Here is a 17,628-nt window from a genome sequence, read left to right as displayed (position 1 = left end):
CCTGAACAAAACCAACCAAGCAAAAAGACCCCACAAAACAAAAAAACACCACTCTGGAGTGCATCAGGAAAATATGCACTAAGAAGAAAAAAAAAAAATCTTTGTAATTATTAACGTACTGTAACAACTGAGGATAAATTAGCTACAAATATATTTATGCTGGAAAATAAAAGAATGTTTCTAACCATAGCAAGTATGGTGTTATGGAATGATCTGCCCCCAGAAGTAGTGGAAAGGGAACTCTATTCATTAATAATTATTTTAGAGTGCACAAATGTATAAAATAAACTAAAAAACAATTGTGAATGGTGACTACACTGCTGCAAATTCATTTTTCCCCCGCACAAAATTACCTGCTACACAGCATACTTGCCTGAGAACATCTAAAAAAAATTTAAGAAAACTTGAAAGAGAAGATCTAGGAATTGTGTATTTCTCTTATCAGACAGTTTTTCTTCTAGAAACAAGGAAGGCAAATACTATTAGAAAGGAAAAATTTTACTTTAAATAAATATCATGCCAATAATAATTCAAAAGTAAGCTTTCTGAGCAATGTATGTAACAAGGTTTCCAATGCACCACAGTTTTCTTGTTACAAGGCTCAGCGAGCTGTCTTCAAAAGACATTAGTTAGGATTTTGGGTAATGTGGAAAGAGAAAAAAAATGAAACCTTGAAAATAATAAGAAATGCTTTAAGAAAAAAAAAAAAAAGAAATTACTGATTACTGCATTGTTTCTTTTAAAACTACTTTTGCAATGGGCGAAATAAATTTGAGATCCAAAGATCTCAAAAACCAAGGAAACAACAGAGAAATAATCTCCTGAGCCCTTTAGACCACAAAAAAACCTTTAAAAAACTTGGCATTACTGGATGCAAAGGGCAGGCTTTCCATTATCCCAGTGCTCAGATCTACCTCTCCTCCGTATTTCAGTTATGTACCTGTTTTTGTTCTGTCAAACTTAACAAGCCAAACCCACACTTTCTAACCAGATCTCCTTCACAGATTCATGAAACACCAGTCCTGCCTCTTTTGGTACCACATAGAGGCTGCAGTGAAAGTTCCAGAAGATTTAATAACTGAGTCCCCTTTGACTCTCAAAGGCTTCTTTCTATGAAGCTGGCCAAAATTTAACTCTGAAAATACACCTTGTATACTTCTTCTACAATTCCAGCTTCAAAAAATGAGGCTGAGGTATGATTCATATTTTTTATTGTTTCTTCTCTCTGGTTTTAGAGATTTTGTGGTGCTTTTTTGAGTATTTGATGAGCATAATAATAGACTGAGGTCCACAGACAGACTGCTGTATATTTTCTCTCTTTCTTCATAACCTCTTGTTGTGCAATCATTACTTTTTTTTTTTCCTAACTTTCAAAGATTTCAAAGGGCTCATAAATCCAGAGGCACTGGACCACAGTAAAAATCCTCACAAAAGACAATACTCAATCTTCAGAGCAAATTTTGTCTTCCAACAGACAACACTTTGGCAGGTGAAATGACTCAGAAGGTCTTCTCAGCTCTTTTGTGCATTGCTGGCTTTTCACTATGGAAGAGGACTTCTTCAGAAAACAGCCAGGATTAGCATACTTCTGGCATTTTTTTCTATCTTTAACTTTTCATTCTGGAACTCCAGTCTGAGGCAAAAATAAGGAACTCTTTCACAGTCTTTTCAGTGAAAGCTAAAAAATGCTTCTTTGTTAAGAGGCAGTTCTGCCTGCTTTTACTTTGGCTGAGGATATACTCTCAAAGGCCATCAAAAAGTTTCAACAAGAGCAATTGGTATGTGTATGTCATGCTGTTGTTTAAAACCCACATACATATAAAAATATTTAAATAAAACCAAATGCAAACAGAGAGAATGTAAATCAGTAGAATTCTTGCTCTGCAGGTCATTTTTGATTTTTGAAATGTCTTCTAACCTTACACATGGAGCTATTTACAATTCATCTTTTAAAGTGGAAAAAAGGTAGCATGACTGATTTCAACTGTCTTATCAGGTTTATGCATGTTTTTGATGGATAGAGGCAAGCATACAGCAAAAAGCATGAATTATAAAAGTAATTAGCTTTTGTTCTCTTTGCATCACACTGATATTAATTTTCAATATGCCTTCAAACAGGTGGAAAGCATCAAAACATTCCAGTAAGTGTTAAGCTTGCATACTTACGGAGTTCTGCTTTGCTTCTTTCTTCCAGTGCTGTAGCCCATATAAGTCAGAAGGCAACTTTAGGGTTTAAAACATATAGACAATGCTTTAAGATTAATTTCTGCAGTGTTAGGTGTGCAGTAGTCTGCATTCCTGGGCCAGTGACTGCTGTGCCTGCAGTCCTATTCACACTGTCACCACCACAATCCACTGCTGATTTGAGAAAAATGACACACTTCTGAAAAAACACAGCCACACACATTTTCTTCCGTGTTTTGCCCTTTACTTCAGGTTGCACACCCAAAAGAAAATGCAGCAGGAATGCACAACATAACTTTGTTTAGGGTTTCAGTTGCACTCAGAGCTCCGAAGTGCTATGCCTAGGACAGGGGCACTGGGAAGTGTCAGAAGTGGTAACTCACTCCAAACTCACTGGGAGAGCAGAACTCTGAAGATGTGGAATACTCACAGTTCTCCTAGTAGCAATCTCAAAATCTCAGGAAAATTACTACTATTCTGGCATACGTTATCAAGAGTCCTGATGGATCTGCCATTGAAGAAAAACTGTGATCTCTAACAGTATTAAAAAAATGTAATAGTTTCCTGCTGATGTTTACTGCTCAGAAAAACTGTTACCACCTTTTTCTTTCTTCTTCTTAAAATACTCTTCAACCCGTTATTTCCACACTGATATTTTCTATGCAGGATGTACCAAGCTTCTGCTTCTCATCTTAAGTGGAACTAGGAGCACTAGATTACAATTCCTTTTTGTTCCTTTTTCTCTGTTACGTTTCTTGATTTAGTGACAACTTACATGCTCCTCACTGCTGGCAGCAATACCTCCTACTACTCTGCACTACCTTTAAAGCTAGGGAGTATGTACCTAAAATAGGTGTATGTGCAAAGTCAATAAATCTTCTGTCATGGGTGCTAAGACTGCTATCTCCAAGTGTGTGGTGAGACATCAACTTAATTCCACCTGGGTTGTTCTAACATGCATCTGGATTACTCTGTTCACCATGGTAGCCACTGGAGTCAGCCACAGCCATTGCAGACATGAACCAGTATGTACCTACCATAGGTGGCTAAAAAAGATCAGAATCCTTAGAAAGAGAGAACAATCTAATGCAATATCCCTGACATACCCAAAGTAACAAGATTTCAATGAGTTTATGTCATTTTAACAGTCACAGAAGCTGGACAAAACTTGAATTCAACTCTTTCAATTAATATCACATACACACAACTCAGTTATTCAGGATGGATTTTTTCAGCTAACTTTCACCAGAATTCATTTTCAGAAAATGCTGAGAAACATCTCTATCACTTCTATAAAGTGTTATGAGAAAACATGTTTTAGTAGCAAAGAAAATGCCATTTATGGTTTACTTATTCCCAGTATACAGCGATCCCTATTTCTGTGCCATTCCAGGAATTTGGATTCTATTAGTGAAGATTAAGGTCCAGTACACATTTCATCAATAGAAAAAAAACCTTGCAAATAATGCCCCTTCTTGAAGGGAAAACAACGTGAAAAACCCTCAAGTGTTTCTTTTCAATTCGTAACAGTGACAGAGAAAAAGGCCATTTTAGCTTGCTGATAGAAAAATACTCAAGTTGTTTTCAGCTGTTCAAATAATCTAAGTACTCATTTCAGGTCATACAAAAAATCACAAATCTACTCCAATAGAGACACCGTGCAGAATTACTCTAGGTGAAATTTTAGTCCCCTTAGTGCTAGACACTGCTTTCACATTGCCTTTAGCAGAGAGTTTTATTCTTGAAACATGCATTTCAGATCTCCTAGAAACAAACTCTGTCAGGTCTTATTACATGAAAAACAGGCAAGTTTTAAGTGATTTTTTAGCAAATAGTAGATAGAGCCATCAGGCTATGAAGCTGAATGACACATAATGCACCAAACTTGTTTGTGATAGAAATTGCTGAGAAGAAATTTCCAGAGAGTATTATAGTCTTGTTTGTGCAGAGTCAAAGCTAATTTAGCAAAAGGTGAAGAATATGCCCACATAAAGCTTCCACCTGATTTTTACTAAAAAAAAAAGTTATTAATGCTCAGGTAATCAAAAGCAACAGTAGTTGTGTACAAGTGTAATCAGAAAACTGCATGTATGTTCTAGGCACACTAATTCATCCATGTACAAATAGTTTTTGTTTGGGAAAAAAAAAAAAAAAAAAGAGAAAAAAAAAAGAAAAAAAAAGCCTATAAACTGACCTACTGTTAGTTCACATTCAATCCACTGTATAGTGATGATCTAAGAGGTTCATAGGTTTATGCTCACTAAACCAGGATCACGTGGCTGTATGTTTCTAAACATTCTGAGCACAAACTCAAGATCATTTTTACCAGCTTACAAACCTGGTGCAAGTTTCAGTTTTGCCAACAGGAATGCAATCATCAGCAGATCTGATTGCTGGACCTACCATCAAAATCCCCAAATAATGCTACAAGTAGATCACCAGTTAAGTAAGCATGTAAGGATCCACTGAAAACCACTATCTAGCAGTTATTGCTCTAACTATATAGTACATGAAAAATATTTGTGAGAACTTACTTCATTTCACTTTCATGGCAGGCTATGTTTGAATTGTAAACATAATATTTGTAACTATATTAAAATACTTTTTTTTTTTTTAACACTACCACTATCATCATCCATTTCAAAACATGAAAACAAAAGGGTTTTGTAAAGGTAGCACTTCAGATCCACTTCCATAATATGAGACACATACAATGCAGAAAAGGCAAAACAGTCATGGTGTTTTTCCCAGCAGCCTTAGTGTCTCATTTATTCACTAAATGGGTTTCACCATGTCTCAAGGGCAGCCTGAGACCCACACATTTGAAGTCTAATGCATTTTAAAAGATTGAAAAACCACAATCCACTGCTGATTTGAGAAAAATGCCACTTCTGAAAAAAGGTAGAAGGTGAGGACTGACAGGCTTCCAAGGCCTTATTGTAATGCAAACACAAATAGTAACTTTTTTTTTAAAAGCAGGCATTAATTTACTAGAACATCCAAAACCAGGGTTCTATCCTATTGCCCATCTACAATTTTGAAAAAATCATGTGAAACACTTATTAAAACATGACCATGCATCTTCCCATGTTCAAATTCACTGTGTAACTACCTAAAATATAGAACAGACATTAAGTGGCCTTGTTTATAATTGTTAGCTCCTGTCTTACAGGTCAGATGAACATCAGCTCCCTTCTCTGAATGTATCTTGTTTTTCACTTTACAGTGAAGTATTTTTTGTGTAATTCCCTGCAACCACCTTTCTTTTGCATATTTACTACACGACTCTTGTATTTATAAGATAAAACATAATATTAACGTAATAAATAAACATAAAACATAAGGATAATGCATAAACAAAACCACTTATACTTGCAAGTTAGGCTGCACACATTTTTATAGCATCGAAAAAACACACAAGTCAAGACCTATTTCAGAAAAAAAAAAAAAAAAATCTAAGAAGTAGAAATTCTTACCCTAAAAAACTCTTTAGTGGAGCCAGAATCTAACGTCCCATAAGCAATTTCTGTTTGTTTGGAAAGATCCTCTGCACTTTCGATGGGAGACACCATCCTCTCAACCGTCAGGAAGGCAGCTAAGTTAGCCGTGTAGGATGAGATTATGATGAGGGTAAAGAACCACCACACACCTCCAACAATGCGCCCAGACAGGGATCTAATAACAAGTATGAAATGGATTTGTAAAGTGAAATGAAAGTCCTAAAAAGGAAGAGGTTATCAGTTCTATGCAAATGATGAGTTATACTATTGGGAAGCATTTCGGGCTATCTCGCAGTGCAGCTCTGCATGCTAATCAGGTGGGAAATCATCACATTCTCCACTACATCTCCTGGACTTTGCTGAAATCAGGACTCCAGAGTTCATTTCGGGGAGAATTTACTGATCCACTTCTTCAAAGTTCTGAACACCCTGAAAGGAAACTGCTCCCATCATAACATGCTATATTTAACACATAAGCTTCTCGTTCCCTCTGCAGTCAAGTTGTGTGACATTAAGAAAAGGATCAAACAAAATCAGTGTAACAGTGCTTTCAGACAAGCCTGGATGCACTTAAAAATTAAATGCCTTTAGCTTGCTTCTTTTCCTAAGACACTGAGACAAAGACTGGCTTTGACAAAATAACATCTTACAGTGCTGTGGAGAATCTACACTAAGAAACAAATAGCATTATTTGCAATAAAAACTGGCCCAGGCAATATCCATAGGCTAAAAAGCACACACAACTTTTGGAAGATTTACAGCATTTAACAAACTGAGGACTGGACGTGAACAATCAGTGATAATACAGAAAAATGGTGAAGAAAGTATATTTTTAAATAGTAATATTCTGATGATTTTAACTGCAGCAGGTGGATTCTTTTGGATCATTCTTTTGCATCTCCTGCTCAAGAAGAGAAGAGAACTTAAAATAGGAAAAACAGTATTGAGCACACAATGAGAGAAATTCAATGGTTTTCACTACCAGAAAACTAATAGAGAATTATTGATACAGCTATTATTGTCAAACTTGACTTTTTTTTTTTTTTTTTTTTTTTTTTTTTTAAATGATGCTTTAAATTTTGAACTTACTTACTACTTCATTTCCAGCACGACATTATAGGAAGGAGTGCATAATCTTTGGAAATAGGATTTCACCATTTGGCAGAAATGTGCATGTAGTTGAAAGCCTAGTACTAAGTGTTGCAGCACCTTGGGTATGTATTGATGTGTCTCCTCTATCTATCAAGTAAATAAATTATAAACCACTTATTCAGCCTAGTGTGTTGGAATGATATTTCCAACTAATTCTGACAAAATATTTACATAGGTGTTATATATATATATACACACACACATATCTACATATATATATATATAAATGCATTAAAATATGATAGCTATGTAAAGCTGATTTACTGAACAGGGAACAAACCCAAATAGAACCAATTCTGGACAAATTACTTTTACTAATTGCTATTGAAAAAAAAAAATCTATGCAATAAATCAGACATGAAAAGACTTACTTCATGTCACAAAAGACCTGCTAATCCACTCAACTACATGAAAATCAAATCAGATAAGGTCCAGAAAATGCTATTAAAAAAGGACAACAGAAAATAAAATATTGCTGGCAAACTGAGATTTATGCTGCAGACTTGCTTTCTGTCAGCTTTGAAGAAGTATTATATACTTATTTTGACATGGGGGTAATTGAGTATAGAATAATCCTACACTTAAAAGACTGAATTATATGAGAATGATATATTTGCAAGGTAAAAATCTCTGATAATGTGTTTTTAATAACTGCTGATTTGATTGCACTTTATAATCTATTGATGACATCTGCTGTAAATGATAGGAATATTCAAAAGCTCATGATCAGAAGAGTTGCTACCAACTTTGCAAGAAAAGAATAAACCAAATGTCAATACAGACATTATGCTTCCACGTGACATTTTATAAGTAAATATTTTATAGTGTAATTTGTATTCAAAATTTTCCTGTAAGATTTGTCCCAGTTAAATAAATAATTCCATAGTGATGGTTTGGGTGAAAGAACAAAAATAGCAGAGCTGTTTTCAGCCCTTTTCTATTTTTTATAATAGGCAGATAATATACAAACTAATCAATATCCTCAAAAATATACTTGTAATGAAATAAAGTGCTGTTAAATACCTCACTGAAACTAATTTTTGAATCTTTTATGATTAATTTCGTGTACATTTTATGACGACCATTATTTTTACATCATCTTTTGAAAGTTATCAAACTGTGCTCCATAATGGTCAAGCTTTCATAGCAAGTAAAACAATAATAGTAAAAAAAGAACTTGTTCTACTATGGGTGTGATTCAATAAAAATTATCGTGTAGCTAATAGAGGACACTGAAGACAACTAATCCTGTGAAGTGTATGATCAATACAAAAACCCCAAAAGACTGAAATTAACACAGCTTCTCATGACCTGAAATGATTGGCTCTTCTTTCTTGTACACGATTGTTATGGTCTTCTATGGCAAATCTATTGAATCTTTCATCAAAAAAGCCAGTGTTCTCTCCCCGTACAGCAGCCTTTACACAGAATTGCTAAAGTTCTCAGACAATAAATGCTCTGCTATTTCTGCAGTAGAACAACTTGAAAACCTGCTGTCATCTTTTGGGATGTATGGCTTGTATCTAAGAAATGTTCCCTTGGTGTGGTTTCTTTTTCACACTAGACTCGCTAGAAATTGACCTGTTCCCTGTGTTACTTCAGGATGTTTAGAAGTGAGTTAAATTACTTAGTACAATTATGGAAGGTCTTCTGACTTGATTTCCTTAAACCCATTTGCCCTATTTCACTTGTTACTACACTTGCTTCAAGTAGCAAGTAGTTATTTACCTACCTACTTACCACTTTGCTGAATCAAGGTTAGAACCACTTGTGCACAAGGGAAATAGAATATTTAATGAGCTGCAAAAGAATTAACTTAAGTGCTTTACAGTTGTCCCTAAAAAAGTAGGTGAAAATCCACAAGGAATTGAGCATTTTTATACTGGACCTTCAAATTCATTTTAGCTATTTCCTTTGTGACTTTTCTAAAACTAGGCCATGGAAAACAGAAGTGTTTCGCAACCACCCACAGGAAATTAGTGCCATCGTGACTTTTCATTTCCCTACAAGGCTCTTCTGTAGAAAACCAGTGAGTTAATAAATGTGTTATGATGTGTAGTGTGTTTTATAGGGCTGCTTGTGTAGCTTGTGACTAACATGTTACCCTTTTTCCCACTACAGTTGCTGTGAACCATATGCACTGTCAACTGTAAAATGGGAATATGCAGCAAAAACACGGTACCCCTCCAAGAAGGCATGGAATGACTTGAACCTTATGCATTTTAAAGTCTCTGCATGGTGTATATAACTTCACTTGACACAGGTGTGATCGACATTAAGGCAGTGTCGATCAAACACACCATGACCCTAAGTCACAGAAAACTGCTTTTATTTCAAGGACTTCTGTGATTTTAGGGAGGGAAAAAAAACATAGCAATTAAAATTCCGAGAGTGAAAATATATGCACCATGAACCTCCTCCAGCAGCTGAGATGGCTGAGACCAAAAATGCACAAAGTTGAAATGGGCGAGTAACCAACCTTGGCGAAATATCGCATCCTTGCTGCATAAAGGCACCCAGGGAAAACCAGAGACTATTAAATATCCCAAATTCATTAGTTGATTCATTAGTTTGCGTTTCTCTTCCATCTTCAAATTCCTCAGTGTGCCACTCGTATGGGCTAAATCTGCTGACCAGGAATAAAACTACACTGACCCCAATGTAGGCAAACACAATGCACATCCAGATTTCATATGCTAACGGATCAAGAAATGAAAACACTCCTGGCTTGGACTTCTGAGGCTTCTTGATCATTATCGATATCCCCAGGCTCATAAAGGGCTTTGAGAAGTCAATCACCTCTTCTCTCACCAGTGTTATAGTTAATGGAGCGATTGCAATATCAGCTTTCTGTAAAGGAAGAAAAAAAGCAAATAATAGCTATTACAATGATCAGAGCAAAGAATTGCTTAGTTGTTCTGCATCCCACAAATAGAAAATAGGACAGCAGAGACACCAGCAACATCCATTTTACCAAGAATGTCCTATGGAGATTAGCAGAAATTTTTAGTGGAAACTGTTCTTACTGAAATACGTTTAGCCATATGGTTGGCATACTCCAAGCTTCCCTTGTTACATATACCCGTTTAAAAGTATATATATGACATTCAAAAGTGTTAGTAAAGTACATTGCCTTTTACCTGGTCAGAAAGATGAAATATGCACTCACTTTATTTGTATAGTATATATAATTCCCTGCTTTACTTTCAACATTTTTCATGCCAGTACAAGTTACTAATTCTCCATCAAAGGAATAAGATAATTCTCTACAGAGAAAATTAAACCATATCCCACTCCTTCCCACCAGTAATTTTTAGTGACTTTATTATAAAAGATTTTCTTACCCCATACACAAGTTCTCCAACCATCCCATTCCAGATTTTCGTGTCTGCATCCCTTGCCCCATACTTGCCATCCCCAACAATTGTGAGCTTATATTTAAATCCACAGTGTTTAGCAATTTCTGTTGCTAAGTCCACACAATATCCCTCATATCGATCATTTCCTTCAAGCATTTCATGATTTTTCTTCATCATGACATATGGGGACTCCTGCACAGAAAGAACTTGCCTTAGCTACTTGGTAAAGAGACAGAAGTGAGTTGTGCACTTCAAAAATTAGTAAGCTACCTCTTACATGTGAAAAAAAGAGAATATAGCAACTGAGTCATACATGCTATGTATATGTTAGCTGTTAATTATTAATGTGACATGTCCTTAACACATTTAAAAGCTGCATTCTCCACAGTCATACACAAATAACAATACTTACAGGTACAGTGATTCCCAGCAGTATGTTAATAATGACCATGAGTGTTAACAGGAGTTATGCATTCAGAAAAGAAAGAGTGAGTTCCAAAATCAGTTTCTTTTTCTCATACAGTTTGGATGGAAGAAGGCAAAGGTATTTAGTTTCTTTTGTTGTTGTCTTAAAACAAGAAAATTTTCTTATTTCACAACCACATCCCTGACTGGGAAAACACTTCAGGCTCTCCAGGCTATATCTTTATTGAACTACTACACAAACAATTGGTAAAATATCTCCAACCATGCAATAAAGTTCTATCATCATCAAAACTGGTGATGATTTGTAAGTTATGTTACTTTAATACATCTCCCCTTTGCTCAAGTTGTTACTCAACCTAATTTTGCATCCAGTGCAATTCCTATGGTAGCCTGTGACTTGTCCAAACTAGTAAAGCAGCTGTGAAGCTTACAGAAAAATGCTGTTCTACAACAGACCATGACATTATTTTCCAGACAACTGGAATACAACTTTTAGTATTTTATTTTACACTTCACCAATCCATAGGAGCTACAATTCTGAACCATAACAACCAGTTTCTTTGCTGTTCAGCAAAATCCATTCTCTAAAACTATAACTATGGTTCTGCCTCTCAGACAAAGCTCCTCTCCTTTGAAAGTAGATATTTCATTTCCATTTTCAGGTCTCAAAATTTTAACTTTAAAGGATGCTCAGTCAATCAGAACTGGTTTCATACAGAGCAAAACCACATTCCATATTTTATTTATGTATCAGAACAGATCACAACCTCAAATACTAAAATTACAGTATTCTTAAACTAACACAATGACGAGAGACAAATCACTGTAGGACAGACTGTCTTCTGACAAAATATAAGGTTAATTACCAAAATAGTGGTGACAATAATAGTCTTATTCTCTAGTCCTGAAGATTCATTTCCAAGAGGGCCATCAAGAGGATTCACAACCATTTTGTCCACTTCACTCCAATATCCAATCTAAAGAGAGTTTATAGGATGCACAGAAAGTAGTGAATAGGAACTTTCATAGAGAAAGAAAAGCACATTATTACTATGGCTTTGATTTATGCTTACAGAACCATTTTATCTATGGTTTTACCAGTGTAAATATTTCTGTTTATGTAGCTGGCTATAACAAATAGTAATAAGATTAAACTAATAACATTTGTTCACATTAATTTGTCCAGTACAAGCACATCATTTCTAATCACAAATTAACAAGTTTTAGCAGCAATATTACACATTGAAAGGGTTATGAAATACAGCAAATTGGGAAGACATGAGAAACTGGCTTTTCCTGAAAGGCTTAGAATTAGAACAGAAAGGTAATCACATTTAAAGAAACACCAACAAAGAACTGTATTCTGTATTTGTCATTCAGAAGCATATTTCCCCCAGTACTGTCTCACATTTAGCAATCTGGATTAGAAAGCAGAAGGTTGAATCCACTAAAACTGAAAGGGAAAAATTCTTATGTAGTACTTACCATAAGCAACAACTCCCACTTGTTAGGAAAAAAAACTAAACCAAAGAACCAACAAAAACAAACAAACAAAAAAACCCTACTAGCACATTTTACTTTCTTCTGCAAGACCACTGTAGAATATACCTGTGAATATACATTATCACAACTCATGATTTAATTAATCTATAATGTTTCATTACCTACCTTAGCCCGTTGCTTAGCATGGCAAAACCTTTAAAGACACTGTAAAATAATTCAAATTACCTTCCGAGGACCAGTGCTTTTGAGTTCCATGACGTTTATTGTAAAATTGATTCTCTTTCCATTCTGATCAAATTTTATATTCCCTGTTAGACCTTCAACCTGAACCTATACAAACAAAGATGTAAGTGTTAGAAGAATTAAAAGTTTGGTTCTTTTTAAAAAATGCATTTTGTACTTATATAACTGATTACGGGCAATACAAAAACATTCAGTTTACAATCTTTTGCATATGCAATGTTTAATATCTTAGTACAAGGCATGTTCCTGAGGAGTTCACTTCCACATTTTCCTCTGCAAAATCCAGGAGACTGTAAAGTTCTTTTTAAACATTTCTAGAACATTTCACACACGCATCCATTCCAGCATTCACTCCAGGGCAGCTACCTGTTTCAATGCCCTTTCTATTTCTACACCATGACCCCAGGGTACAGCTGGATTTGCAAGACAATCTCCAGCATTTCCTCTTCTGGAGATCTCAATCCTCTGCTTGCGCAGATTACGGAAAGCTTCTGTCATCACTTGAACAGCATCATAGGTCAGAGCAGAAGTATACTGAAAAGAAGGGAAAATTTTTCATTAAAAAACAGCTTCAGTTTCGCTCTACCTTCCAACACACTCATTGATTCATTAAACACAGTAGCATGTTAAAAATAAAAAGGAGAGTAAGATACACTTGATATCAGCCAAGCTCTTCTTCAGTTTGAAGGTCACTATCCTCTGAGGGACATTTGTGCAAATTAATGAAGAGTTCTCCTTCAGAATGGTTTGAGGAACTGATAATAAATCTAAATTGAATATTTACATATGGCTTTAGTGTGAATTACATTCCTTTCTCACTGCAACTCTGAAACAGTTCTGTGTACAGCTATGCCTGGAAATCTTTAGAGGTGAAAACTGGGGAAAAAGTAAATTACACTTTTTAACTTGCGTTACCTGTTAAAGTAAGAAATTGTTCCTCTCATTACACTCTTCATGGAGATGCATTTATACACAGACCTCTGGGCAACATCTCCTCCCACGTATATACACAAAAAACCAAACAACATGTATTTTTATGTATGTGTGTTTAGCTTTTATCTGTTAAATACAAAAACTCAGTGGTAGCTGAGTATGTAATACCTTGTCAACACCACGCACACTAAGTTTTGGGCTGAGATGTCTGGAAGAAGTGCTCCTCAAAGTGTAATATAGGAAAGGAAGAGCCCCATGTGCATAATCTGACACAATATATGGAGCTTTAAAACTTTTGAGACATCAGACAAGAATCCTGACATCACATGCATCAGAAGTTAAGGCTAAACAGTCCAAAGCAGTTATCTTCAGCAACTGGAACATTTTACATCTGAACTAACTGAACAGAAACCACATGGGCATGTACACTGAGGACTTTGTTGGATGGGCTTTATGAGTCCAGAACATTGCAATTATGACAAATATAAGGGACATTTTTGGAAATATGGACCAGAATAAAACTACTTACAGCCTTATGAATGAATGCAATGATCCCTATGAAGGCTATTAGATGCTGAAAATACATAAACTGTGAAGTGGAGAGAAGTGATATATTGGCTCTTTGCTTCAATGGCTCAGACTTTAATAAGAATTTTAATTAGCTAGCTCAAGTCATGCAGAAGGTTCTTGTAATTGTAACCAAGAAAGACTCCCAACTGAGGTCATTTATGTATGCAACATTTAGACCTTGGAGAGGAAGAAAAGGAAGGTGGGATTTTTTTGTGGGGTTTTTTTTTTTCAAATATATAAGCTTACTGAGTGATTAATGTGATACTTCGCAAAAAAAGTTCTCTCAGTGACTTGTGAGGGAATCTTTAAAGGGATCAGGAAACCAGAAGAATGAAGTGAAAGACTTGCTAGAGTTGATACTACTTTCTCCTACTCAAGTAGCAGTGATAAAGTGGTAGATACAAATTTGGAGATGAAGAGAAATTAACAGAGGGAAAGGAAAAGGATCCCAATTCATGTTTTTGGCACTAAGCTATACCTCTCTAAGTGTAGGTCTTTGCAGTACAGAAACATATTGTACCACACCAGCATTTTGAGAAACTCTGGATACAGCACTGTCATTAACCAATTAAACATATTTGGGTACCTGAGAAAATAGAAACTTGAAATTAGGAAGTTATAGCTCCATCTAAATCAGCTATTCTGTGTTTAATTTGATCATGGGGATATTTTGAATGTATTATCTCAACAATATTTTCCCAGTAGCCTAAAATTCCTGGCTTGACTATTCACAACTCTGTCACAGATTCAGTTTGTGTACGGCTTTGCCTATAAATATATACCTGAATGTGTATACATCACCACATAAATAAAATCCACATGCCTTAATTTAGGTTAAGTCAGCTTTAATCTAAGGTTCTCAAAATATTTTACAAGCATCTTACAGCTTTATGTTGTTGGAGGTGCCATGAAAGCAAACAGCCCAGTTATCATTTCTTACTGCTTCAGTCTGCATACACTTTCAGCTCACTAATAATCTTCATGTGTCTCATTAAAACTACCCATAGCTTAACGAATAGATGTAAAGTTGACAAACTAAAATAAAAGGAACTCATTACCATAAAGAAGAAATGACAGACAGGTAACCTGCTCAAGCAGAGGGGTGCCTGCGTGTGTGTGTAATAAATAAAATTGTCATAAGTTAAAGGATGCAATAGCCCTGTATTGATTCACTTTGTTTTATACAAGAGAATCATTAACATTCTGATCCGCACTATTAAAATAAGTAGGAGCACTATTTGGAATATTATTCTGTGCAAGTGGAAAGAACTTTTTCAGCATACTATTTTTACAGCAGTGTAAATCTCCTTATTTCATTTCAGCTCCTTGACATGACAAAAATCAGCGACTTTAATACAAAATGGTATATGTAATATCCTATAGTGCCTAAAGAATCACCCATATTAATTAAAGCATGGGAAAGACTATGCAAAAAAAAAAATCTTGCTTCTTATAATTCTAGAACTATGATAACAATAAGCTAGTAATATGAACCATAATATACTGCCCTGAAGTGCCCACAGATTCTACCACTTGCTATGAAACATGGACTGCATGCATGTCATATGATTTTTTAACAGAAATCCTTAATTAAAAGGTCCAGTATCCTCATTTGTACACTCAGCAACTGAACCAACTGAAACTGCAACAGACACCCTCAGAAGTATCAGTTTTTTTTATACATACATTTTAAAGCTGTAAGATAGTCTATAAAGATGCAGTGTTAGCCTGTTAGTCCTGGGTTTAACCCAATGCCTGTCTATGTGCAGATGACATGAAGCTGGGAGATACACTAAGAGATTTAAAATAACATTACAAGAATATTCTTAAGCAGTGGAAAATAAATTAAAATCTGCAGACATAAACGAAAAAAAAAGTTCTTTTGATTTGGATATCTGCAAGATCTAATTCTACCCTTGACATTACTGTTGGGTTTTTTACAATCAGAGAACAAAAATAAGCATTTTTAGGTGGGATTCATTTATTTTGCCTGTTAAGACATCTTGAAGATGGAATGAATCGTGCCTTAGATTCCATTAATTTCATCTCTAGTGACTTCTGAGACTACTGGAGGTTTCCAGGGTGACCAGCTGAGATACATATGCCTACACTATAGACACAATAAAAATATACTAAAACCACTCCAGGGGACTATGAATTAGCCATTCAGCTGTAATCTAACACAACAGGGAGACAGACAAAAAAAATTAATGGTATATTTTGGGCAGAGACTCTACCAAGAACTCAGTGCTAGCTGGACACTCCAAGGAGTCTTCAGATAGAACGGGATATCCAGCTGAAGCTGTGTTCAAGAAGACTGAAATAAATTTGAAACAGGCACAGAAAATAGTTCCCCAACATGTATGGGGGGCTGCTATTGAAATACCAGGGAAAGGGACACTATCACTAGCAGCAAGTAAAGAGGCCTAAAATCAGATAAAATGTTTCTCCCAGGAGAGAAGAAAGATTCAAAGAGTGGCAATAGGGGAAATGTTCTTTGTTGCAAGAGCAAGCAGGTAGAATCAATGACTGTAAGCAAACATTCAGCATTTTTCCTTAAAGAATTTACTTAAACAATACTTAAATACCAACAAATACACATCAAAAGCAGTAAAGACACAAACTGTGTGCCCTTGAGGCTTGTGGGTATATTATATGTTCATCTTACTTCTGTATACTTGATTGCCAAAAAAAAGACAGATTGCTGTCTTTTTTCCAATGGTTTGCTATGCATTTTATCACCTTGTTTGTAATATTTCACTAAACTATACTAAACTGGGATATTAAATGGTGTCTCGTTTTAATACATGTGGCAGTTTTATTTTGCTTTGAGAATTATATTCAATAAAGTCTCTCATCTGAATTTTTCCCACAGCAAAGTATTTCTCTACTTGAATCCAACTATTTATTCCAAAAGTGGCACTGCCATATTATGGAGTTTTGTACATTAACAGTGATTTTGGTCAAAACATTCATAAATGGTTTGTTATTTTGGAAGGAACTGCTAGACATTGCTATATGGATGTAGAACCATTCCCACATTTTACATAACGTATATAAAAATAGGTATGTATATAGATAAAACCCACAAGTAAAACAAATGAGACAAAGTTGCTTGTCAAGAACTAATAAAGTTGACCTCCTGGGATTTTCAGAGTAGCCAGAGTAATGCAACTTGGCCACCATTTTCTTAGGGGTCATTTTTTAATATATCTGGTGTCCATTTTGAAATGGACAGTATTACACACACTTTGGAAAGAGTTTGCAAATGGCCTGAGAGGACAAGGCTACCTCCTCCCTGGGAATGCAAGTAGCTTCTTTCAACAGAAATAAGAGGAGCTGCCCACAGAAGCTGACACATAAATGTCACTGTAAATCCAGATGGTTTTTAACTGCACCCATAATCATGCAATGTTCTCATTTGTTCCGTGGAGGTATTAGGACAACTGCAATCTGTATCAAACAGCACAGTTGGGCTGATTGCCATTCAAATGGCAAATGGGCTTTAAGCACAGCAGCATCTTCACTACCCATGGCCATGTTGCAAACACTGGGGACACGAGGTAGAGGTCAGGGAGCCCAGAAAAGACTGATTGCCTTTTCCTCTTTGATCTTTATGTTTGAATAGAGCTCTTGTGAGAACAGGCAGCCTTTAGAACAGACATCCTCCCAGCTGAAAATAATTGCATACATATGGAAGATATTTGGAAATAAACTGATTATTTGTATTTTTTTAAATAACAGTCCCAGTCCTGACT

At 35.5% G+C, this 17,628-nt stretch overlaps 1 protein-coding gene across 4 annotated transcripts in view; it reads right to left on the bottom strand.

Annotated features, from left to right (window-relative positions):
* GRIA2 (glutamate ionotropic receptor AMPA type subunit 2) overlaps positions 1 to 17,628 on the bottom strand; it is a 100,155-nt gene that overhangs the window by 20,074 nt on the left and 62,453 nt on the right. For all 4 annotated transcript variants that reach the window (XM_071743037.1, XM_071743036.1, XM_071743038.1 and 1 more), the window contains exons 7-12: positions 12,734 to 12,901; positions 12,350 to 12,454; positions 11,488 to 11,598; positions 10,181 to 10,387; positions 9,316 to 9,686; positions 5,661 to 5,859 (exon numbers count right to left, since the gene is read on the bottom strand). In XM_071743037.1, coding sequence (XP_071599138.1) covers positions 5,661 to 5,859; positions 9,316 to 9,686; positions 10,181 to 10,387; positions 11,488 to 11,598; positions 12,350 to 12,454; positions 12,734 to 12,901 — 1,161 coding nt within the window. The remainder of the gene's footprint in view (positions 1 to 5,660; positions 5,860 to 9,315; positions 9,687 to 10,180; positions 10,388 to 11,487; positions 11,599 to 12,349; positions 12,455 to 12,733; positions 12,902 to 17,628) is intronic.

The sequence above is a fragment of the Heliangelus exortis genome, chromosome 4 (assembly GCF_036169615.1).
Source record: "Heliangelus exortis chromosome 4, bHelExo1.hap1, whole genome shotgun sequence".
NCBI classification, from domain to species: Eukaryota; Metazoa; Chordata; class Aves; order Apodiformes; family Trochilidae; genus Heliangelus; species Heliangelus exortis.
The sequence above is the reverse complement of the archived record's forward strand: the minus strand, read 5'-3'. Positions and strand labels throughout refer to the sequence as shown.